This window comes from Stegostoma tigrinum, chromosome 35 (assembly GCF_030684315.1).
Source record: "Stegostoma tigrinum isolate sSteTig4 chromosome 35, sSteTig4.hap1, whole genome shotgun sequence".
Taxonomy (NCBI): Eukaryota; Metazoa; Chordata; class Chondrichthyes; order Orectolobiformes; family Stegostomatidae; genus Stegostoma; species Stegostoma tigrinum.
The window spans coordinates 6,534,466-6,560,655 of record NC_081388.1 but is presented as its reverse complement, the minus strand read 5'-3'; the positions used below and the strand labels follow the sequence as shown (position 1 = coordinate 6,560,655).

At 43.5% G+C, this 26,190-nt stretch overlaps 1 protein-coding gene and 1 long non-coding RNA gene across 3 annotated transcripts in view; one reads left to right on the top strand and one right to left on the bottom strand.

Moving 5' to 3' along the window:
- Positions 1–10,440, bottom strand: part of LOC125447407 (uncharacterized) — a 56,279-nt gene extending 45,839 nt beyond the window's left edge. The window contains exon 1 of one of the 2 annotated variants that reach the window (XR_007246550.1): positions 10,149–10,440. This is a non-coding gene — a long non-coding RNA (uncharacterized LOC125447407). The remainder of the gene's footprint in view (positions 1–10,148) is intronic. The other variant, XR_007246551.1, reaches the window with a different exon arrangement.
- LOC125447405 (cAMP-dependent protein kinase catalytic subunit alpha-like) overlaps positions 10,300–26,190 on the top strand; it is a 167,158-nt gene continuing 151,267 nt past the window's right edge. The window contains exon 1 of the mRNA XM_048521730.2: positions 10,300–10,810. Within this exon, the coding sequence (XP_048377687.1) occupies positions 10,705–10,810 (106 nt within the window). The 5' untranslated portion in view covers positions 10,300–10,704. The remainder of the gene's footprint in view (positions 10,811–26,190) is intronic.

The window sequence follows — 26,190 nt, the reverse complement described above, 5'->3', positions numbered from 1 at the left end:
ACACCCTAGGGAAAAAAGTCAGTCTGATTTGTGGATCCAAATCAATGCTTTTGTTTCTGAATAGGAACAGGACAGCCTCATCTGATCTGCCATCCCAGCAGATCTACACCCTAATTAGTGTATATCCACTAAAATAAAAATTCTGGATGTTGGGATTGTAGGAGAAACTGCCCAGGTCAAGTAGATAATGTGAAATCCATTGACTCTTAAGTACTACAAGGTGACCATATTCCACATTGTCCTCCCTCCTCAGATGCTATCAGATCTAATAATGTTTCTATCCTTAAACCTATTATCAATACCTTGCATAATAAAAATCCATCAGTCTTGGAAAAGTGCCTGGCATCCCACAGCCTTTTGAACAGTTTTTGAATTTCCACTAATGTTTGTAGTGAGTTAGATGACAATATGCTGGGCACCTGATTTTGTTCAGTACCAACCTACAAGTTAAAGGTAGGCTGAGGCTTTAGGTTTTTAAAACCCTCCAAACATCTGGTGGACTTCCAGAATAGATGTGGATGGTAAAGATGTTAATCTGCAAGTGACTGTTGTGCATGCAAATGCAAAATGGTATCAAAGGCCAGAGACTGTTCAGAATTCTCAAGGCAAATTGAGTTGTGCAGAGTTGGTAACTTTTTTGAATGGCTGTTTATATCCGGTTGTGGCTTTGCCCCTTTCTATAGATTGCCATGAATGGACATGCTGGATGTATGCACAATTTCACTGTTCTAAACTTTTCAACTCTATTTCACTGGATGTACAAATGTAACAACTAATGAAAGGTTGGAAACAGTGGTAATTTGTGCACAGCAAGCATCTACAAATAGCACTGAGATGAACAACTCTACAATCTGTTGGTAGTTAAAAGATAAATGGAGAACTCCCCTGCTGTTCAAAGGGTATTGCACGTTTTTGCAAGGGTTGATCTCACTTAAGTTCAATGTACTGAAAGACTCCTTCAGCAGTGCAGCAGTCCTCTGGTATTGTATTGAATGTTGATTTGGTTCTTAATGCTGGAGTGAATGCATAATTTCCTACACCAAAAGCAAGTGTGCTGGAGCTACACCAAGGCTGCTACTGAGCTGAGGCCAACAGGTTTTTAAAGCCACTTGTGTTGCTTGGATCAGTGTGCTGGAGAAGCACAGTCCGTAGAAAGAGTTAATGTGTTGAGTCCAGTGACCCTCAGAGTGGAAGATTCATCAATTTTAACATGTTTAAATTCATACCAATTTCTTTGCGCAAGCATTACAGGAATGTTTTGCAGTGTTGGATTGTTTGAGTAAATACAAACCAAGTAGCTTGCAGTGTAGCCCCCGTTACAAAATTATATTTCAAAAAAAGTATTATATTAATCATTATTTTAATTTTCTGAAGAAGGGTCTCAACCCGAAACGTCAGCTTTCGTGCTCCTCTGACACTGCTTGGCCAGCTGTGTTCATCTAGCTCTACAGTGTTATCTCATTCTCCAGCATCAGCAGTTCTGACTATCGCTATTATTTTAATCAATCTGGTCAGATGTGTCTAAGATCTCCATGGCACATGGAATTCAAAGCCAGACCTCTGACCCAGGGGTATGAACACTACCAATGGGTCGCAAGAGCCCATGACTGAGGGAATTATATCTTTTAATCAGCTGTTCAGACATGTTATGTTATCTTTGGAGCAAGTGGACCTTAAACTGAGACTAAATAAAAAAACTAAAAGAACTGCAATGCTCTAAACTGGGTACAAAAACAAGTTGCTGGAAAATCTCAGCAGGTTTCTGGTCCAATTATGAGGAAGGATCACTGGACCCAAAATGTTAGCATCTGTGAAAAATCGGAGTTATCAGACCTGCTGAACTTTTCCAGCAACTTCTGTTTTTGTTCCTTGTACCTGGCTCATTAGGTACGAGTCACTACAACTGTGCCACAGGAGCCCTAGAGAATTATATTCCTGTATGATCTGAGGTGGCAATAATTTACACAGCCACATCTGACCAGTTCAAACCCCACCCACCCCCAGGAGTCAGAATGTATTTAGAGCACTGTGTTCGGGAAGAATGACTGAGACTAGAACGCTGAATCATTTAAGGGACAGCAAGTTAGGTACAGGTCATTCAACCTTGCCAACGTGTTCAGCTATTTATTTAGATCTTTATCTTAACTTCTTCCACTGCCTTGGTTCTGTAACCCTTTATAACTTTGCTTCCCTCAAATGTACTTATCAATTGCAATCTTTAAGTTTTTAATTAATGTAGCATCAGCAGCTGCCTGTCTGATATACAGTACTTACAAATCTCCTCCTGTTAAACACTAGAAATAAGTTATCATGTTCAGTTCTTCCAGAAGTCATTCACTAGCTACTCACTCTGTCCCTGTCTGAAAACTGAGGCTGAACCACATTCTTTTCAGTGCTGGTGTTTTCCTCGATTGTTAGGTGATCTTATGGCTACGTAGGTCAAATGTTTTGATGGGCAGCAACTACCATCAGATTGCCAATCTTCTCCATTTTTGTGTTATGATGGAGCTTTGCATTTCTAGCTGGCACCTCCCAACATGGCCTATTTAGACATGTGGAGTAATTTTCTATCAGGATCCATTTTGTAAGATAGGATTGTCAGAGGAAGACAGACAATGGCCCCTTTTATAGAACCAAGCAGCACAAAATTGCTGCATTCTGGTAAGTTCTCACTTACCAACATGCTACAAAACTTTGGGACATCTGAATATTTTTCAGTACGTTAGTGGATGAATGTGTTGAGGTGAGTGGGTAGATAGGGTGCTAAAATATGGAGTGAAACCAAAACTGTACATAGTACTCCAGATGTGGCCTCACCAACACATTTGCAACAAGACTTCCCTACTTTTATAACAAAGGCAATTTCCATTTGCTTTCTTTAGTGTTGTTGTACCTGCATGCTAACTTTTTGTATTTCACCCACGAATCCCTCTGTGATAGACTTATTTGGAAACACCCTCTGTTTAAATAATAGTCTTCCTTTTATTTGTTCTTACCATAGTGCATGACCTCATACTTTCCTTCTACCATTTTTTACCTACTCAATCGTTTATTCCCTTGTAGATTCAATATGTCCTCATTATGACATGTCCTCCCAACCATTCTGTATCGTCAGTAAATTTAGATACGTTACACGCTGTCCCTTCCTCCAAGTCATGAATATAGACACCAAATGATTGAGGACTGATCCTTGTGGCACTCCACTAGCTACATATTTCCAACCTGAAAATGACAAATTAATTTAGACTTTCTGCTTTCTGTGTTTTAACGAATCCTCAATCCATTACACATTTCCCCCAAATCTATGAGCTCCTAACTTGTGCAATAACCTTTTATATGGCATCTTATTGGATGCCTTCTGAAATCCAAACACACCCTGTTGCGCAGTTCCCCTTTATCAGGTGTGTTCGTTATATCCTCAAAGAAAGTTAGCTCATGATTTCCCTTTCAAGTATCCAAGTTGACTTTCTTTAGTTGCATTAAGCCTTTCTAAATATCCTTCTGTTTCACCTTAATAATAGACTGTATAATTTTCCAAAAAACAGGCTGACTGGTCTGTAGTTTTCCATATTCTGTGTCCCTCTCTTGAACAGCGTTGTCAAATTAATTGTTTCAATTGGTGGGAATCCCATTGGAGGTGGCATGGTGGTTAGCACTGCTGCCTCCCAACGCCAAGGACCCAGGTTCGATTCCACCCTCAAGTGACTGGAGTTTGCACGTTTTCCCCATGTCTGTGTGGATTTCCTCCCACAGTCTAAAGGTGTGCAGGCTACGTGGATATGGCCATGCTAAATTGCCCATAGTGTTCATGGATTTGTAGAATAGGTGTGTTATAGGGGGATGGTTCTGGGTGGGATGCTCTGAGGGTCAGTGTGGACTTGTTAGGCCAAAGGGCCTGTTTTCACACTGCAGGGATTCGACGAGGAAGTCCAGTCAGTTCTGGAATATTTCAAAAAATGTCTCCACCATTTCCACAGCCACTTCCTTTAAACCTCTTACATTCAAGTCATCACATCATAAGACCATAAGAAATATCAACACGAATTGCCAAGTGGCCCCATCAGCCTGCTCTGCCATTCAACAGGATCACAGCTGATCCAATATTCCTCACATCCACTTTCCTGCCCTTTCCCTCCACCCTTTGACTCACAGTCATAGAGTTATACAGCACAGAAACAAATACTTCATTCCAACATATCCATGCTGACCAGCTATCCTAAACTAATCTAGTCCCATTGGCTAGTATTAGGCCAATATTGCTCTGAACCCTTTCTATTCCTGTATCCATCCAGATTGCTTTTATTTATTGTAATCGTACCAGCCTCCCACACTTCCTCTGGCAGCTCGGTCCATACATGCACCACCCTCTGCATGCAAAGGTTGCCCTTCAGGTCCCTTTTGAATTTTTCTCCTCTCACCTTATCCTCTGGCCTCTAGTTTTGGACTCCCCTACCCCAGGAAACAGACCATGGCGTTTCACCCTATCCATGCCCTTCATGATTTCATTATCCTCTATGAGGTCACCCCTCAGCTTCCAACACTCCAGGAAATATAACCCCAACCTATACAGCCTCTCCTATAGTTTAAACCCTATAGCCCCAACAACATCCCTTTAAGTCTTTTCTGAACCCCTTCAATTTTAACAACATCTTTCCAATAGCAGGGAGACCAGAATTGAATGCAATATTCCAGAAGTGGCCTAACTAATGTTCTGTACAGCCACAATATGACATCTTAACTCCAAGATTCAAAGCAGTGACCAATGAAGTGTGCCAAATACCTTCTTCACCTGTCTACCTGTGACCCCACTTTCAAGGAACAACGCACCCCTAGGTCCCTTTGTTCAGCAACACTCCCCAGGCCCTACCATTAGGACAGCACGGTGGCTCAGTGGTTAGCGCTGCTGCCTCCCAGCGCCAGGGACACAGGTTTGATTCCAGTTTGTATGGAGTTGGCACATGCTCCCCGTGTCTGCTAGTCCGAAATTGTGCTGGTTAGGTGGATTGGCCATGCTAAATTGCCCATATTGTTCAAGGATGTGCAAGCAAGGTGGATTAACCATGGGGAATGCAGGATTACAGGGCTAAGGTAGGGCGGTGGGCCTGGGTGGGATGCTCTTTGGAGGGTCGGTGTGGTCTCAATGGGCCAAATAGCTTGCTGCCACATGGTTGGATTGAGTGATTTTAAGATAAGTCCTGACCTGGTTTGCCTTACAAAAATACAACACTTCAGATTTATCTAATTTACACTCCATCTGCAACTCCTCAGCCCATTGGCCCATCTGATTAAGGTCCCGTTGTACCCTGAGATTATATTCTTCACTGTACACTATACGACCAATTTTGGGGTCACCTGCAAACTTACTAACCATATTCCTATATTCACATCCAAATCATTTACATAAATGACAAAATGCTGTAGACCCAGCACCAATCCTTGTGGCACACGACTGGCACAGGACTGGTCACAGGCCTCCAGTATGAAAAGCAACTCTCCACCACCCTCTGTTTCCGACCTTCAGGCCAATTTTGTATCCAATTGGCTAACTCCCTGGGGATCCCATGTGATCCAACCTTGCTCAGAGATAATGGGAACTGCAGATGCTGGAGAATTCCAAGATAATAAAATGTGAGGCTGGATGAACACAGCAGGCCAAGCAGCATCTCAGGAGCACAAAAGCTGACGTTTCGGGCCTAGACCCTTCATCTAGGCCCGAAACGTCAGCTTTTGTGCTCCTGAGATGCTGCTTGGCCTGCTGTGTTCATCCAGCCTCACATTTTATGATCCAACCTTGCTATCTGGTCTACCATGCAGAATCTTATAAAACACTTTCATGACCAATCCACCTAACCTGCACAACTTCGGACAGACAGAGGAAACTACAGCGTCCAGTGGAAATCCATGCAGACACGGAGAACATGCAAACCTCACACAGACAGTCACCTGAGTTTGAATTGAACCTGGGTTCCTGGGGCTGAGAGGCAGCAGTGCTAACCACTGAGCCACCATGCTGCCCATATTTCTACATTAGTACATTTCTCTTTCCTTCTCCTATTTGAATGGTGCTCTGGACTACAGTGCTCTGATCAGTTTGCTCATCCTCCCTGCAATATTTACCTTTGTCCACACAGAAAGATCTTTGCACCAACTGGGTAAATGCATTGGCAGAGGTTCCTCCAAAGCTAAATTCTGGTTCTATAAAACTTTTTCACTTGCAGTCCAACCTCCCTGTCCCTGACATGAACCAAATTTATTATAATTTCATTTTAGGTGATTGTGACTACATCCTGAAACTCAAGTGTCCACGTACCTCTTCCAGTCTTTGAAGTGTTGCGGAGTTCACAGCTCAGACTCCAGCTCATCAACTCTAAGCTGAAGTTGCTTAAGCAGCCAACAGTTGCTACAGGTATGGTCACCGTGGATCACACCAGGACCCTCATACTACAGCTGCAATACATCACATGCTCAGCTTTCTCAATTCAATTTCATTAATTATTAGGATTTTAAGTATTTTAAAAGTGAATTCCTTAACCACACTCATCAGCTGTTATGACATCCCCTTAAATCACCATTGTTTGAGAAGCTGCAGTTCCCACTTTCTTGATGAATTTGTGATGCTGCACATCCCACTCACTCTCTCATGCTGTTTCAGATGCATATGGTCCCCCACTCTCACTGTTTTAGGTGCTGGTGACTGTCTCTACAGCACACATGACGATGAAGAAGAAAACTATCTTCATAGTTTAACAGCAGATTGAATTTATTTGACACTTTTAAAAATAATAATGTCCCAAGGTGCTTCACAAGCATATTTTAAAACAAATGAGAACCACAAAAGGAGATGTTAAGACAGATTTACAAGGATGTTGCCAGGATTGGAGGGTTTGAATTATAGGGAGAGGCTGAATAGTCTGGGACGATTTTCTCTGGAGCTGAGGGGAGACCTTATTGAGGTTTATAAAATTGTGAAGGGCATAGATACGGTGAATAGTCAAGGTCTTTTCCCCAGGGTAGGGGAGCCCAAAAATTAGGACATAGGTTTAAGGTGAGGGGGGAAAGATTTAAAAGGGAGCTAAGGGGCATCTTTTTCACACAGAGGGTGGTGTGTGTATGGAATGAACTGCCAGAGGAAGCGGTGGAGGCTGATACACTACAACTTTTACATCTAGTTGGGTACATGAATAGGAAGGGCTTGGAGGAATACAGGCCAAATGATGGCAAATGAGGTCTATTTCAACATGTTTGTTTCGCACTGGTGGTTGAAAACTAGGCCTCCAGGAATTCTCATGCTTGTGTTTGTTTTGCTTGGCCCAGTCAAATTGATGTCCTTCTATGTCAGAGTGTATTCAATCAAGGGAGCGTTGGTCATACCGTTTTGCTGCGAATTAGTGACGAGTTTCCTGCCCATCTGTCCTTTGTAGTATTTCTCTCAGTTGCTATTTTGTGTATCATATTTGTCGTGCTCATTGTGGGTATGGGGTCTTTCATCTTTGACAGTAACTGGTGAAGTGTGGCTGTTGGTTTGGGTAATATCCTTATTCCAAGATGTCATTGGAGTCAGTTCTGATGTGTTTCTAATATAAGGTAGGGTGGCCAGTGTGTTGGTTAATTGCCTAGCATTGGTGAATGAAGCCTCTGGGACACCCATTGGTCATAAAAACTTTGTATAAGTGTCCCTCTTTGTTTCTGCACAGCTCCAGGTGTTGCAGCGTGTTATCACTCATTTAAACAGAGTCTTGACTAGATTAATTTAGGATATCTGGTTGGCACGGACAAGTTGGACGAATTGGTCTGTTTCTGTGCTATAGATCTCTATGACTTTATGACCATAATTATAGTGCAAGGTAGGTTGTAAAGGAGGAATGTGAGGTAGAAAGATGGAGAGACGAAGGAGGAGATTCCAGAGCTTTGGGACTTAGCAGCTGAAAGCATGGCCACAAATGGTGGAGAAATGAAAATTAAGGATGCCCATGAAGCTAAACACAGGAGCCCAGGTTTCTTCACAAGTTGGAGGAGGTCATACTGGGTAGGCAGGGCAAACATAAAAAGAGATTTGAAAATCTAGGAAGAACAATTTAAAATCAAAGTGCTGCTGGTCAGGAGCAATATAGTTCAGTGTGTGCAGGGGTGATAGATGAATAGCAGAGTTTTGGATGAGGTTAAGTTTATGGAGGGAAGCACACAGGAATACTCAAGCCTGCTGATTTAAAAGAAAGGCACAGACGAGAGTTCCAGCAGCAGATGGCCTAAGATAGGTTGGACTAAGATCATGAGATAACAAGGTGTAGAGCTGAATGAATACAGCAGGCCAAGCAGCATCAGAGGAACAGGAAAGCTGACGTTTCAGGCCTAGACCCTTCTTCAGACATTCAGGACTCTGATCATGTTAGAGGGGTGAAAATAGGGGAGGCGATGGCCTAGTGGTATTGTCACTGGACTGTTAATCCAGAGACCCAGGTAATGTTCTGGGGACCCAGGTTTGAATCCTACCATAGCAGATGGGGGAATCTGAATTTAAAAAGAAATCTGGAATTAAAAGTCTAACAATTACCAGGAATCCATTGCCGATTGTTGGAAAAACCCATGGTGGTTCACTAATGTCCTTTACGGAAGGAAACCGCCATCCTTATCTGGTCTGGCCTACATGTGACTCTAGACCCACAGCAATGCGATTGACTCTTAACTGCCCTCTGGGCAATTACAGATGGGCAATAAATGCTGCCTAGCCAGCGATGCCCACATCCCATGAATGAATAAAAAAAGTGTCGATGACAGTGTGACTGCATCCAGAAGCTTATTTTCTGGTCAAATTGATGCCAAAGTTGAAAACAGCTGGTTCAGCTTCAAACAGTTTCTAGAGAGAGTAACAGAAATTGAGAATGTAATTGGTTGCAGGGACTACAATCTTTATGATATTTTGTCGCTGGAAATTTCTGCCCAGCCGACACTAGATGTCATGTAGAGACATTGGAGTTGTCAAGCCGCTATGAATGAAGAGAATCTGAATATTGCATATATAGAAGAGGAAAATGATTTCAGATGATTGTGCTGACGAGCAGCTTGTCGATAAGAAAGAGGTTGGGTGAAGATACATTCTTGAGGGTGAGGGGTTGGGTGGGGATCAAAGACAATGCAAGTGAGTCTTTGGATACTATAAGATAAATAAGAATTAGATTGCAAAACACTTTTTAGGCCGGTATTATTCAGCTGAATCTGCACTGCACCCCTCTAAAGCTATTGTATTGTCCCAAAGATGCAACAGCCGGACTGATCACTGTACTCTAAATGGAGTCTAACCACAGCTTTATATAACTGTAATATAACTTCCGCCCCTTTGTATTCTATCCCTTTTGAGATAATGGCCAACATTCCATTAGCCTTTGATGATGTAATAAAAAGACAGTACGGTTAGAGGGCTGTCCGACATACATGGAAACCAGCGCCATTTTCAAGTCTCTAAATCAAGCTATGGAGAGATCAACACTCAATTGTAGGGTTTTTGTTTGGCCAAGATAGAGTATGCACTCTCGCTCTGTGGAGTTCAGACAGCTTAAACATAGGTTGGGCAGACCAAAGGATAAGAAACCCGAAAAAGCAGTCCTACTAGAGTTGAACCATCTCAAGAATCCGCCTGAGCATCTTTCCATTGCTGATCCGGATAGGACCAACCATCTGATGGACTATCTTGAATACTGGCCAGGTAAAATCAGGGTTGCCCAGATAGTTGAGGGCTTTTCTTCAACATGGTCTCCATGTAAAACCAGGGTTGGCTACTTGATCAAGTGGTTATTGCTTCAGGCTGGACTTCATGTAGAATAGTACAGTCCACTTAATCAATGTTCTTGCTGTGTGGACCACTCTCCTTCTCCCTGGACACCAGGTTAACCAAGGGATTTCAGAAAAGGTGTGGGGGGAGGGGAGAAAGGGATTGGGAGTTGAGAGAGGATAACATCAACGAAACGGTTGAGGCGGGGCGTCAAACACCAGGAGTGGGCGGGGCCGCAACCTATCAATCCCGGCCAGTGGGTGGAGCCACGTCATATCAATAACCGTCAGTGGGCGGGCCAAGAACCTATCAATCACCAACGGTGGGCGAGGGGCAAACTTCCCTTGCGCGCGTCCGTCAACCTGTGACGGATGTCAATCACCTGGTGGGGTGCTAGGCGTAGCCATGAACCGTCAATCATCCTCAGGAGGCGCGGACACGTTGCCCAAGGAAACGTGAAGCTCGCTCAAGAGCGGCAGCCTTTGGGGAATCACGTGATGTGCGGAGCCCCACCCCGAAGAGGGCGGTGCTTGTGCTAGCACTGCACCAATCAGTGAAGGCGCCTGGCCTGACGGACAGTCCTCCCACCCAATCGGAGGCGGAGGAGCCCTTCGAGCCTCTGCCATCGTCGGTCCGGGGAAGGAGGGCGGTTTGAGGCCTGTCGGGGGCACTCGATCGGGAAAGGTGGTGGAAGGAAAAAAATGGGCCCCGCTGCCTGTCGCCGAGAAGCTCCACCAACCGGCGGCCGGCCTGGCCCGTCGGCCGCACCGCGATAACCCAATCGGTGCGGCCCGAAGGCGGGATATCCGCCGCCGGTGGTGCTGGGGGCGGGGAGAGTGACTCTTTCCCCACCCAGCTCCGCCCCGCCTCCGGGGCTGCCGGTCGGCCTTCAGGAGTCGAAGGTGCCACTGCTGCTGCTGCTGGCTGGTGGTGGGGACATGAAACTCTGGCGTCTGACCAGTCGCGAATGGTCCAAGGACCAGAGCTACAATAGTAGCAAAACCGGCATCTCCACCACGAATTCGACGGAGCGTTTGGAAAGTGGTGCGTCCTCGCTGCGGGCGCGAAAAGGGTTAATGTTAGGAGCGTTGGGGGTTAAATATGGGGTCAAAGTGCAAGGGGTCAGGGTGCAGAGGGTAAATGGTAGGGGAGTCGGGGGCAAGGGGTCAGTGATGGAGTCCGGGTACAAAAGTTAATGATGGGTTCAGGGTACATGATTGGGTTAATGGTGGGTTTAGGGCCCAGGAGGGGGATTATGATGGGTTCATGGTACTGGGGGTCAATGATGAAGTCAGGGTGCAGAGCGTTGATGATGCGATCATGTTGCAGGAAGATGTTGATGACCGGTTCAGGGTACAAGAGAGACTTAATGGTGGGTCAGGATGCAGAAAGGGTATAATGATGGGTCGGGGTACTGGGAATCAGTGATGAGTCAGGGTGCAGAAGGGTCCAGGTGCATAGAGCTGATGACGGCGTCGCCGTGTGGGTGATTTATGGCAGTTTCAGAGTGCAGGGTTAAATGATGGTTTAGGATATAGGGAGTCAATGATGAAGTCAGGGTGCAGAGGATCAATGATGGGATCAGGCTGTGGGGTGGCATTGATTACTGGGGTCAGGGTATGGGGCTAAATAACGATGTCAGGGTATAGGAGGCCATTAATGACAGGGTCAGGGTACCAGAGGGCTTAATGTTGGAAGTACTGTGCAGGGCAATAAATGTCAGGGTACAAGCAGTTTATGATGGAGTCTGGAGCTAGGGGTTAATGACAGGGCCAGGATTCAAAAGGGCTTCTTAATGGGGTGGTATATATAGAGGTTAACAATAAGATTAAAGTGGAAAACAGTTTATAATAGCAGCTGGATTCTTGCAATTGATGAAGTGGTCAGGTTTGAAGAGGTTAATAATGGGGTGAGCTGCAAGAGGTTAATGACATGTGGAATGAAGTTATTAGGTGGAGGCAGTGGGAGACTCAATCTGAGAAACCACTTTTGCCACCTCTAGTCCTTTCAGTTAATTCTGAGAAGTATGGGCACCACTGCAGCAAAACTGAGATGGCCCACTGTGCGCAGAACATCTAGGAAATCTTTCTGTGATGTCATTTGCAGGAGAGTGGGATAACAGGATTCATCTTACTTTCAATGGTTGCCATAAGTGATTTTTTTTTCATTCACCTGAGACTGCAAGAGGGTTGACAAAGTCAATATATCTGCTAGTGCAGGATTACTTGATGCTGCAATGAAAATCAGTAAGTGTTAGAGAGAGAGAGAGCGCCTGAACAGGTTGGGTAGAATCTGTGGATTTTGAAATAGAGTTAACATTTCAAGTCCAATATGACTGTTCTCTAAACTGAAGGAGGCTGGAAAATGATCAGTTTTGTGCCGCTGAAACAAAAATTGAAGGAGGACCAAATAGAACAGATGGCAAAGATGTCTGAGAACAAGAGGGAAAAGGAATGCTGATGGTATTAGAAGAGATACAGATGAAGTGTAGGTGTCTCTGGTGCAGGAACTGGCAGTGTCAGACATGGATTATGTGTCACACACCTGGGGAGTGATTTAGCATCACCATATTCGATCTTTTCACAGATAGAAGTGCTGCCACTGGCTTAACAACAACAGCTGGTGTGACAAAAGATTAGACCTAAAAGCAAACCAATGCAGAGAGTGCATTTGGTAAACCTGTGTCGGTTTTGGTTTATATATGTATATAACGTGAGCGGAGATAAATCCTGTTATAAGTGTAAATCTGGGGGGACTATCTTAACATCTTCATGGAATAGTAAATCTGGAAAAATGGAAGTTTTATTTTTTTCACCCAGCTTAATTGTTGGAAATAGATATGACTATTTCAACAGAGTTGGAAGCTGGTGTATGAGATTAGTGGATTATGCTTCAAAGCAGTAGTGGTGAAAATGGTAAAATGCAGCTGTCACCATCCAAATTGTTTCTAATACCATCTATCACTTTTAGACATAGATTCTCTTCCACAGAATAGCAACTGAGTACTTGAGGCGAGTTTTAGAAGTCTTAGTAATAGTGATTGGCCATCAAGGCTTTGTTCTTACCGTGCTACCTGGTGTTACTACCGGACAAGTTAGATCACAGACTGAAACAGTCTGACAGAGGAATCCTGCATTCAGGAACAGAGGATCCTCCGCTCTTGAGCTTGTCCAACAGGTAGAACGTTCTTGTTCCCTGTGTGGGTCAGGAACAGGGCTGTGGGGAGGGTGAGCCAGCTGACCACAGCATTATAGCACAGAATGCCATTCAAGAGGGGAGCAAAGAGACAAATGGTAATTGAAGGGGATTCTGTAATTAGGGGAATAGATAGCATCCTTTGTAAGCTGGATAGAGAGTCCCGCATAGTCTGTTGGCTGTCCAGTGCCAGCTCTGACTGGCTTGAAAGGATATTGGAGAGGGAGGGGGAGGGGAAGGATCCAGTCGTGTGGTCCAGGTCAAGACAAACAACATGGGCAACACTAGGAAGGGTAAAAGTCCCAGAAGTATAATGACCAATGGGAAACAAAGCAGCAGGTGAACATCTGTGGGGGTGGATTCAACCGGATGGAAGAGTATGAAAAAAATGAAATGAAAAGAGAACTTGGGAGATGTTATTAAAGTCTCTAGCCCACAAAACAACAATGTTTGGAAAGGGTTAGGAATTAAATTTCAAGCTCCCTATATAAACGAATGAGAATGAAAAGCGGGATGGTCAAGAGAAGACTGAAGGTATTGTATCTGAATGCACGCAGTGTACAAGGTAAGGTGAATGAGTTTGTGGTGCAGATCGAAGTTGGCAGGTACAATGTTGTGGGCATCATGGAGACATGGCTGCAAGGAGATCAGAACTGGGAGCTAAATATCCAAGGATATACATCCTATTGAAAAGATAGGCAGGTGAGCAGAGGGTGTGGGGTTGCCTCATTAGTAAGAAATAAAATTAAATCAATAGCAAGAAATGAAGTAGGGTCAGAAGATGTAGAATATATATGGGTAAAGTTGAGGAAATGCAATGTTTTTCAAAAAAAATGGGAATTACATATAAAGTGTCCAAGCAGTAGTCAGGATTTGGGGCACAAGATATACCAGGAAATAGAAAAGGCATGTAAAAAAAGCAAGGTTACAGTGACCGTGGGGGATTTCAATATACAGGTGGACTGGGAAAATCAGGTTGATAGTAGATCGCAAGAAAAGGAATTTGTGGAATGTCTACAAGATGGCTTTTTGGAACAGCTTGTGATGGAGTCCACTGGGGAACAGGCAGTTCTGGATTTAGTGTTGTGCAGTGTGGCAGACTTGATAACGTAGCTTAAGGTGAAGGAACCCTTTTGAGGCAGTGATCTTAATATGACAGAATTTACTGTGCAATTTGAGAGGGAGAAGGTGGCATCAAATGTAACGGTATTACAGTTGAATAAAGACAACTGCAGAAGCACGAGGGAGGAGTTGGCCAGATTGACTGAGAGGAGTCTGGCAGGAAACACAGTGGAACAGCAATGGCAGGAATTTCTGGGAATAATTCAGGAGACACAGCAAAAATTTATCCCCAGGAAGAAAGCATACTAAACGGAAGATGAGACAATCATGGGTGACAAGAGAAATCAGGGACAGCATAAAAGCAAAAGATAAAGCATAAAATATAGTGAAGGGCAGTAGGAAGCCAGAGGACTGGGAAGTCTACAAAGACCAACAGAGGACAATGAAGAAAGAAATGAGGAGGGAGAAGATTAAATATGAGGATAAGCTAACCAGTAACAGAGAAGAAGACTGCCAGAGTTTCTTTGTATATCTAAAGGGCAAAAGTGGACATTGGGCAGCTGGAAACTGACACTGGAGAAGTAGTAATCGGGAACAAAAATAGCTGAGGAAATGAATAAGTACTTTGTGTCAGTCTTCATGGTGAAAGAAATGTGTAACAGCCCAAAGTTCAAGCAATCATCGGTTGTGTTAGGGGTAGGAGTGAGGAGCATGGCTGAATATGGTGGCCATAACCAAGGAGAAGGTGCTAGAAAAACTGAAAGGTCTGAAAGTGGATAAGTCACCTGGACCAGATGGACTATACCCCAGAGTTCTGAATAAGATAGCCAACGAGTTAGTAAAGACATTTATAGTGATCTTTCAGGAATCACTGGAGTCAGCAAGAGCCCTTGAAGACTGGAAAATCGCTAATTTAACCACCCTGTTTAAGAAGAGAGTGAGGCAAAAGACAGGAAATTACAGGCCGATTAGCCTGACCTAGATTGTTGGTAAGATTTTGGAGTCAATTGTGATGGATGAGATTTCTGAATACTTGGAAGTGCATGCTAAAATAGGGCAAAGTCAACATGGCTTCATCAAGGGGAGGTCATGCCTGACAAATCTGTTAGAATTTTTTGAGAAGGTAATGAGCAGGTCAGACCAAGGAGAACCAATGGATGTTAACTACCTGAATATCCATTGACAAGGTGCCGCACAAGAGGCTGCTGAGTAAATAAGGGCCCATGATTTTAGAGGCAAGGTGCTGGCATGGATAGAAAATTGGCTGTCTGGCAGAAGGCAGAGCATGGAGAAAAAGGGTCCTTCTCAGGGTGGCAGCTGGTGACTAGTGGTGTTCCACAAGGGTCAGTGTTGGGCCCACAACTTTTCACTTTATACATTAATGATATAGAGGAAGGAACTGAGGGCATCCTGGCTACGTTTGCAGATCATAAAAGATAGGTGGAGGGACAGGAAGTATTCAGGAGGTGGGGAGGCTACAGAAGGATTTAGGCTAGGAGAGTGGGCAAAAAGTGGCAGATGGAATACAACATGAGAAAGTGTGAGATAATGCACTTTGATAGAAAGAATAGAGGCATAGACTATTTTCTAAATGGGATGCAAATTCAGAAATTTAAAGTGTAAAGGGACTTGGGAGTCCTGGTCCAGGATTCTCTTAAGGTAAACTTGCAGGTTGAGTGGGTAGTTAGGAAGGCAAATGCAATGTATGCATTTATCTTGAGAGGACTAGAACATAAAAGCAGGAATATACTTTTGAGGCTTTATAAGCTCTGGTCAGGCCATATTTAGAGTATAGTGAGCAATTTTGGGTGTCATCTCAGGAAGAATATATGGGCCCTGGAGCGGGTCCAGCGGAGGTTCATGACAATGATCCGAGGAATGAAAGGCTTAACATATGAGGAACATTTGAGGACTCTGGGCCTATACTCAATGGAATTTAGAAGGATGAGGGGGAATCTAATTGAAACTTGCAGAATACTGAATCACCTGTACAGAGTGGATGCTGGGAGATGTTTCCATGGGCAGGAGAGACCAGGACCCTAGTGCATAGCCTTAGAGTGAATGGAAGACCCTTTAGAACAAAGTTAAGGAGAAACTTCTGCCAGATAGTGGTGAGTCTATGGAATTCATTGCCGGAGAAGGCTGTGGAGGCCAGGCCATTGACTATATTTCCAACGGAGATAGTTTCTTGATTGTCAAAGGGATCAATGGTTATGGGGAAAAAGCAGGAGAATGGAGTTGAGAAACTTATCAACCATGATTGAATGGCAGAGCAAACTCAGTGGGCGAAGTGGCCTAATTTCTGCTCCTATGTCTTATGGACTTAGAAAACCTGGCTTGATGGATAATATCTTTTTTCACTTACATTGATGATCTTGCAATGAAATCTAAACATGCAACGTTGCAGATGTGGTTGTAGCAATAAAGTAGTTAGTTACACAAAAGAAATGAAGCTAAAATAGTATATACCGAACTATTTAATGTAATTGAAAGGGTTTTGAAATAAGCAACGAAACAAAATCCTATGTATTCCCAACACATGGCTTTAGAGTACTCGAATACCAGAGGGAGCGACCGTTCGCTACCACATTGACGTAACTGTTTCTTTCTGTTTCCAGTCTTGAGAACTTTAATAGCCTTTGCCTTGATTCATGCAACTGAGCTCAAATTTTCTTACCTTCAAATAACCTGTGCGAGCTTCTAACCAAGCATTTTTAGTCTGGAATTTTCAAACTAAAACCCTTGCGCTGAGGAAACCTATTCCCTAAATATTTTGAACTGACTCCTTTCTCAGCATAACAAAAACAAAGTGCTGGAGAACACGACTGCATGTTTAACATAGGTTCCTGACAGAGATTTTTATGTGTTTGCTGTGCGCTGGATTTGAACTTGTATTCTGGGAATAAACATACAGTGTGCTAAACCACAATGATCAGGGCTGTTCTTACAACTGAAGTCCATGTTTCCAGTCATCCATTTAAATCCCAATTTTCTTTTGCTAACAGATATCTAGTTCTGATTTAAAGTTTGTCCACCAGTAAGGCAGCTTTGCTATTAATGGTGCTTTCCCAAAGTTCCAAGCCCAGAAAAACCCACTAAGACAAACCAGTTATTGTGAATTTGCACAAACATAACTGCATTACCTGTGATTCAACCATATGGCCCACAGACTACAGTTTGGACTCTGAGTTGTCCATATTCACTGGATGAATTGGGAGTTTTAACATAGTTTGCATGAATGTTTATAGCTATTTGTTTTGGCTTAGGCTTTGCTTTTGACTTTTCTACACATCTTGCTTGGAAAGAAAGCCTCATTGCTGCTTCCCTGTTCTAATGTCTTTGCAAAAAACCCATTATTTAGAACTTTCCCTCAATATCTATGCTTCTTGCTGGAAGGCTATGCCAGTTTTTGTGTGTATTTTTCTTCTTTACTGTGTTCTGTTCTAAAGGTGCTAGCTTCTGGTTCGTCTGACAGAATGTTGTTGGCTTTAGCCGGGTCATGGCTGCCAACAAAGCTTCGCTCATCTTGCCTTCTCTTCCCAGTATTGGATGTTTCTGAGCTTGTGTTCATTTTGTGGCATGTTTTCCCAACTATGCACCTGCAGGGCTTCCTTTGCACCCATCCTTGTGGAGTCTCGCTTGCTTCTGTGAAGACGGATCAGAAGGACAGCTGTGGTTTGGAACTTCATATCAGCTTTCCTGAAGAAGGAAGAAAGGTGATGTGAAAAGAATGACGTTTTTGTGGTGGATGATTCTCATTTCAGCCGAAAATGACTGCAAACAACTCTGTGGAATGAAAATGCAAACTACCTCCTGCAGTGTAAAATGAGGAATAAAATGCCACATGTTACTGACAACTATGTTTTCAAAAGGAACAAAAATAATGAGACTTAATCGAGAGTTTTAACTTCACTGGATTATTTAAACATACAAGTTATTTAACTTTTTGTATGAGGTAAGCATTCTGAATGGTTTAATAAAGTATCTTGTCACAAAATGAAGTCAATTTTAGTATCTTTTTCCTATTCTACACTTCAGGACTGGTTTGAAGCTATTATTTAGTTCAGAATTCTGAACTGGTTCCAAATCTTAAAAGCTTTCTGTCAAAACAATAAACTGAAAAAAAAAACAAGTGAATGAGGTCACTGAGCACAGTTGTGTTACAGAGAACCTCGTTGAGTTATAGGCTGACGTCATGCCTTGTCCTGCTATGTTTAACTGTCCATCTTTCTCAATTCTGTTCTCTTAGCAATTGCGCATTACAGATTACAGAAATCAAGGGAAAATGGATGGGTTTGCAGATTAATTATCGCTTTTTTTTTGCCATTTTTCTCTCTGTCCTTCTAGCTGTGCTGTTTTGTATTCAGGTATTGTTTGATTGGAGCTTGCTGTTCTTCAAGGCATACCCAAGTGATGAGTTGTGAAGCTAAGTCTTGAGTGGCTGTTGGTTACTTAACCAAAGGCTACAGATCTTAACTTATCCTGACTCTGTTCTTGATCTTGACTTCGATATTCTATTCCACTAGGAGTCAGGAGCACTCGATCTCCCATTCAGAGGTTCAAGTTCTGATGTTTTGGGCCTGGTGACCCTTCCTCAGAACTAATCTCTTCCTAAAAATAAAATTCTGAGGAAGGGTCACCGGACCCGAAAAGCTAACTCTGTTTTCTCCTTCACAGATGCTACCAGACCTGCTGAGCTTTTCCAGCAACTTTGTTTTTGTTCCTGATTTACAGCATCTGCAGTTGTTGTGGTTTTTCTTCAAATTTTGATGTTCCTGCTGCTGGCACAATGAGTTCAGTAATCTCAGCATTGACCTGGAATTAAACCTTGGATTTTCCAGGTCTTGACAGCTCATGACCCAGTTTTGAAGCTGAAACATTGACTGACCAGATTATTTTTGTTTGGGAACAAAACTGGTGTAATACAAAGTGTGGTATTTGAGTTTCATGGCATTTCTCAAACGGAGTAGTGAAGGTTAGTGCTTGGCCTATAACTTAGAATGTGATGAATTTTTAGGAATAAGTGATTCTGTAATCCCACTGGTGTTGCTACTTGTATCACCATTTGTGTGAATGAATGTAACTTGTATGTCTGGAAAGATGCTGCTATAGTCTTGGTGGTTCGTTGACATTGTAGTAATTTCTTGTCACATGGGACAGCCTTGGAACACCTGCAAGGTTTCTCAGATTATTGAGTAGAGGTGTCTGATCTTATCTACCTTGTGGGATATGCAGTATTGAATGAGCAGAAATTTTCGCCACTTAAATTTGGTCAAGTTTTGTTTTTCCCCAACTGTTCATAACCTGTGTTATGCTTGTCTTAGAAGCGAACTTTGAAACCATACTCTCTCCATCCACAAAGTTGTTTGCTTTCTTTTTGCACTTCTCTTGAAACTATGCCTATTCTTTCAAACTCCTACCTGGCCTCCAATCTTCCAACTTCTGGAAACCTCAACTCATTCCAAAACTCTTGCCTGTATCTTGACTTGCACTAAATTCTTATTGTCCATCGCCCTTGTTTACGCTCAACTGCACCAGCATTTATTTCAGTGATACTTCATTTTAAATTCTCACCTCCTGTTCAAATTCCTCCCTGGTCTGACAGCAATAGCCCCCTCCAGCTCGAGAACTTGTAGAAAAGTCTGCATTTGTCCAACTGTGGTCTCTTGCAATTTCTGATTTCCTTTGATCTTCTACAGGCAATGATGCCCTCAACTGTCTAGGCACCGAGCTCTGGAATTCCTTGCTCAACGTCATCACTTCTCCCCTTTCTAAGACATGGCTTAAAACCTACCTGTTTGATCAAGCTGTCATCTCTAGCCCAATATTTCTTGCATAGTTTGTAATTGTATTTTCGTAATGCATAACATTGACAAGTTGTACTCCATTATAATAAGGTGTGAAGTAAATGCATGTTGCGTGTTTCACCCCCTCATTCCAAGCATCTGTGTTTCAATCTGCTGAGCTTTAGTGAGTCCAATGTCACTGGCATACCTTTCTCACATTTATTTTGAATTTCCCACCAAAATGTTTTAGATTGCTCTTGATACCTTTTCCTGGGATGTTTAATGAATTCTAGCTACAAGCTAGTGACAAATAAAAGCTTCACAAATGCAGTATTACCCCTGTGGCTTTGCTATCTTTGTGTTATCAGCTTCATGATTTACCCTCACCTTCAACATTAAGATGTAGGGACCGTTGTGCGGCTTTCACTTTCCATCTTGCTGACTTCTCATTTGCAAACACACAGCAGGGCAATGCTTCCCGCATTTTTACCCTAATTTAATGCTGTGTTCAGCGTTGCAAGTTGTTATGGCCTCTCACTATGATCTGAAAAAGTGGGGACTAAAGTTGAAGTAGAGAATAGAGCAGGAGAGTGAGACCAGTTAAGAGTGGAGCTGCGTTGAGAACTATGGGTACAATGTAGAGGCAAGTGAGACCAGGGGAGATGGCTGAAAGGGCAGATATCTGTTACGGTAGGACAACAGCTGTGATAATTCAATTAGAGCTCCGTCACAGCCATTGTAGGTTTTCACTTGGAATCCTGTTTTGGGAAGTCTACAGTAGAAACTGGTTTTACCCAAGACTTGATAAATCACGGTATTCAGAAAGTGAAGCTTACCAGAACATTCACTTGTCTTTTTAACCAATCTCTCGACTGTTACCTGAAGAGATAGCAGGAACTGCTGATGCTGGAGTTGGAAACAATACAGTGTGGAAGTGGAGGAACGCAGCAGGCAAGGCAGCATCAGGGGAGCAGGAAAGTTGACGTTTCAGGTTGGGACCCTTCTTCATTTTTCTGAAGAAGGGTCCTGATCTGAAACGTCAACTTCCCTGCTCCTCTGATGCTGCCTGGCCTGCTGTGTTCCTCCAACTATTACCTGAAGTTCTTACTTTATTACTTCCCTGAATTTTCAAGTGTTTCAAATGTTTCAGCACACTTGAATTCTGGCATATTTTAGCATGACTTAACCGTACTTCTCCTGATTAATATCTTGGACACTTCTGTGAGATTCTGCCAGCTTTCAGCTGAAAGTAGCTGCTTTTCTGATTGTATAATTCTTTGTCGATCTGAAGTGAGCCTCATAGCAGTTCTATGTATTACCTTGAAGACTTCAGCAGCATGTTTGATAAGGCAGCCTTCCCTCCATGCCACATAAGGATATCAAGCTGGATTATGTGGTCAAGCTCTGAGTGGGACTTGAGCTCACATACTTCTGATTCTAAAATGAAAAGTGCCCCTGACAAATCTCAGCTGGAGTACTATATGGATTAAGAGCAGGGGTAGCCCGTTCAGCCCCTCTAGTATGCTCTGTTATTTGATAAGGTCATGAATGTAGCTTGAACTTCACATTCTGTTGAGCCTCAATACTCTTTGACTCCCTTATTAATTAAGATACAAGCTTTTGACACGAGATACAAACTGCCTGCCTCTGGACCGTGACACCATCATGGAACACCAGGCTACTTTGTCTAAGCTGCAGTCTCTAACCACATTTCATTTAGTGATCTCTTTCCCGCGCTCCAAGCTGCTACCTCCTCCCCAAAATCCACAAACAGGACTGCCCGGGTAGACGCATTGTTTCTGCCTTCTCCTGCCTCTGTGAGCTCATCTCTTCCTACCTTGACTGTTTTCTTTCTCCAATTTCTCTCGCGCTTTACATCAATTTCAGACTTTCCAGTACATGGGGTCCAGCTGTCTCCTCTTTACTGTGGATGTGCAATCCCTTTACACATCCATCTGCCTTCAGGATGGTTTCGGAGTTGTCCGCTTCTTCCCGGGGAAAAAAGGCCTGAACAGTCTCCCCACCCATCACCACCACTGTCCACTCACTTTTTTCAGGTCAAAGCATGGCCATGAATACCTGTTTGAGCCCCAGTTATGCCTCCCTCTTTCTTGGGTAGGTGGGACATGTCTTGTTCCATCTTACTCTGGCCCCCACCCACAACTCTTTCGCTGGTATCGAATTAGATTTCTTTGTCTCTTGTACTTAAGTACAGGAGTACAGTGAAAAGTGTACAAAGTTGCCATTCCTGATGCCACCTTAAGTACGAATGTGCCTTGATACAAATAGAAAAATAAAGAAATACTGTTAAAAGTTCAACATTACAGTACTTCTATAGCCGTGAGACTGCAGTCGCTCTATGCTGGGGTTTCCCCAGGAGAGCTCACTGTATCCTGCACTGGGCCCATACTCCCCATGAGAACACACTCTGAGCTGCGCCAGGCTGAGTTCCATGCTGCCTACTGTCTTCTGGGCTCATCAGCCACTCCTCCAATGGCTACTGCTGCTCTCACACTCTGGACTCTACTGTCACTACTGCTATGATGGCACTCGTTCCAGCATCATAGAATCCCTAGAGTATGGAAGGAGGCAGTTCCCATGACCACTGCAACCAGCCTGGGCATCCCTGGACATTATGGGCAATTTATCATGGCCAATCCACCGAACCTGCACATCTTTGAACTGTGGGAGGAAACCAGAGCACCCAGAAGAAACCCACACAGACATGGGAAGAATGTCTGACAGTCACCTGAGGCTGGAATTGAACCTGGACCCCTGGCCTTGTGAAGCAGCTGTGCTAAATACTGAGCCACTGTGCTGCCTGAAGAAAGTAAGTTTTAAGAGGAAAACAGACTTTTTTTTAAAAAAAAAGAAAAATGGAAAAGTGGATGGAATCGACAAGCCTTGGGCTCAAGAGCCCGGACACTGCCTACTCAGCTGCCAATGACATAATCAGTGCTGCTTCCCTCTCATCTGGAATTGGAAAAGTTTAACTGTTTCGCTTCCAATTTTCACCCTGCTCACACCTTAAGTTGGCCCATCTCTGACTCCTCCCGTTCCTTCCTCAATAGCTTTGTTTCCATTTCCGAGAATAGGTTGGCCAGCAATATCCACTACAAACCAAATACCTACTGTTACCTCGACTATACATCCTCATACCCTGTTTCCTATAAAGACTCCATTCCGTTCTTCCAGTTTCTGTGTCTCTGTTGCATCTGCCTGATGATGCCATCTTCAACAAGGGGGCCTCCAAAATGTCCACTTTTTTTCTTTAATGGAGGATTCCCCAGCACACTGGTTCAACCCATTTCATGCACTGTGGTCCTCACTCTCTCTGCTCCCTCGTACAACAGTAATAGGGTCCCCCTTGTCCTCGCTTACCATCCCACCAGCATCCACATCCATAGAATCATTGGCTGCCATTTCTGCCAACTCCAGTGGGATGCCACCACCAGACACATACATCCCTCCCCTCGATGAAAGGGCTCATTTTCCTAATTGTTTGCCTCTTTTTGGGAGTTATATTTGCATTCTAGTGTCCCTGGAGAGTGTGTATGTGGTGCTCACTGGCACAAAAGGGGCCTTTAGAGACTGGTGGGCACTGTGGGCTGGTGTGCATCATCAGCCTGGACAATGTTATTTTAATTTAATAAGTCTATGTTGGGTTATAAAGTTCTGTTCAACTGTTAATTTGTTTTGTTTCGAGACAGTGCCCCAGCAGGGGCTGCTTGCTGTTTTTGACTTCCTGTTTCAAGAAGAGTGGACTGATTGAACGTGGTTGACATTTGCACTAATTATCCTGTAGGTGGTGGTCTTGTTCTTCTTGAACCACCTCTGTTACACATTTCAAAGTGCCATGAGGATTAAAAGAACATTTTGGTATTGATATGCGCAATTCTGTAATTTATTCTACAGTATTTCTTGAAAGTGATCTTTCAGCTTTCATCCACAAATTAACTTCCATTTTCAACCTGCGTTAGAGGTGTGTAAATCCAAGGCATGAGCTGCCTTATTAAGTGCATATTTAAAGTCACAGAAACATGGCCCCTGTAATCAGTGCAATTTGTGATATTTGATACTTCAGGGGCTTTGCAAGATTTTGGTTCGTGTCTTCCCAACTGAGTTTGGGATATGTATTTGTGATAACTTATCTCCATGTCTTGTTGATATTCTTAAAATGCCTGTGGGCTTAGTTTATTGATCCAAACTATTCTGATAACACTTCTGCTAATAAATATAAATGGTAAGCATCTGATCTGAGTGTACTGTCGGTCTCATCTTTGTGTAACTTGCTCCTAACTGGATGGGTGAATGTTGCAGCTTTTATAGCCATTCGATTGGTCATCTGCAATCCTACTCATACTATATGATTGAATTAGTAAAGACAAAATCGCTGGTCTTTATGAGAGTGCATAGCATCCTTCCCCATTTAAAACAAAGATTCACAACACATCCAAAAATTATCATGTTTCCAAGAAAGTGAATAACGCAGTTGAGCTGTTGATTAAATCTGCATCTCCATTCTTGAATTTACAAGGGCCCTCCCCATTTAGAACTTCCCAGCTCTTTCTTGGTGCTTTGTTCGCTGGCTTCTAATAATTATTCCTTGTTTCTGCTGTCTCTGCTTTTAACCATTAGTTTCAGTTTTGTTCAAGCAAGGCATTATTGAAGTTGCTCCCACCCTTCAGTACAAGATTTTTGGCTAGCAAGTTGTTGGAAATGCAGGCTGTAACGGTGTAGTAAATGTAACAGGACATATGAAATCTGAAAGTCCATTTGAGATGCCAAGAGGCAATACTAGTCTAAATTAGAAACTCAGACTAACCACACGGACACCAGCCATCTGTGGGTAGCAAAGTCTACATGACATAATGGATGACAGAATGAAGCAGAACAGAATAGCAGACAAAAATACATCCCTCCCTGATGCATAAAATGCATTGGATGCTTGGTTTAAGGTCAGCTAAATGGTGTTACCTGCTCCGACAGCCTCAGGCGCACCTGTTCCCTCAGTCACCACCGCAGATATTAGATTGGTCTTCTCAAGCATGAACCCACGGAAAGCAACTGGCCCAGTTGGAGTCCCCGACCATGCACTTGGATCCTGTGTGGACCAGCTGGCTGGAGTATTTGCTGACACCTTTAACCTCTCGTTGCTGTAATCTTAAGTCCCAGCTGATTCAGGAAGACCACTATCATTCCAGTACCAAACAAAAAACATGCAACGTCCCTCGATGTCTACCACCCGGTGGCTCTAACCTCCATAATTCTGAAGTGCTTTGACAGGTTAGTCGTGGTTCACATCAACTCTAGCCTCCCAGCCTGCCTCTATCCCTTGCAATTTGCCTACAGTACAACAGGTCCACAGCAGATGCCATCTCTGTAGCTCTACACTCACCCCTGGAACATCTGGATAATAAGGATACCTAAGTCAGGTTTGTATTTATCGTCTACAGCTCTACCATCAACACTATAATCCCAACCAAACTAATCTCCAGGCTCCAAGACATAGATCTCTGCTCTGCTATCTGCAAGTGGATCCTCAGTTTCCTGACCCAGAGACTACAATCAGTGAAGATAGGCAACCACACCTTCGCAATGACAATCCTTAACACCGATGCCCAGCAAGGCTGTATACTCAGCCCCTTACTGTAAACCCTGTACACTCATGGCTGCGTGGCCACATTTTGTCCAAACTCCATCTACAGGTTTGCTGACAACACAACCATTGTAAGCAGGATATCGAACAATAATGAGACAGAGCATCTGGTGGCATGTCATAAAGATAACAATCTCTCCCTCAATGTTAGAACTGAAGAGCTGATCATCGACTTCAGGAAGCAAGGAGGAGGGCACACCCCTATCTACATCAACGGAGCTGAGGTGGAGAGAGTTGAGTGTCACGTTTCTAGGTATGACGGTCACCAACAATCTGTCCTGGGCCACCCACGTTGATGCAACGGTCAAGAAGGCATGACAATGCTGCTTTTTCCTCAGGAGGCTAAGGAAATGCAGCGTACCCATAAGGACTCTTACCAACTTTGATAGATGGACTATAGAAAGCATTCTATCTGGATGCAACATGGCTTGGTACAGAAACTGCTCTGCCCAGGACCATAAGAAACTACAGAGAGTCGTGAACACAGCCCAGTCCATCCATTGATTCCAACTATGCTTCTTGCTGCCTCAGGAAGGCAGCCAATGTAATCAAAGACCCCTCCCACCCTTCCATCAGGCAGAAGATAGAGAAGCTTAAGCACACATACCTACAGGTTCAAGAGTAGCTTCTTCTCCACCATTATTATATTTCCGAATGCACTTCTCAAATTTCAAATCTAATGTTAATCTTACGTTTTGTGCACCTCTTCGCAGCTGTTACTT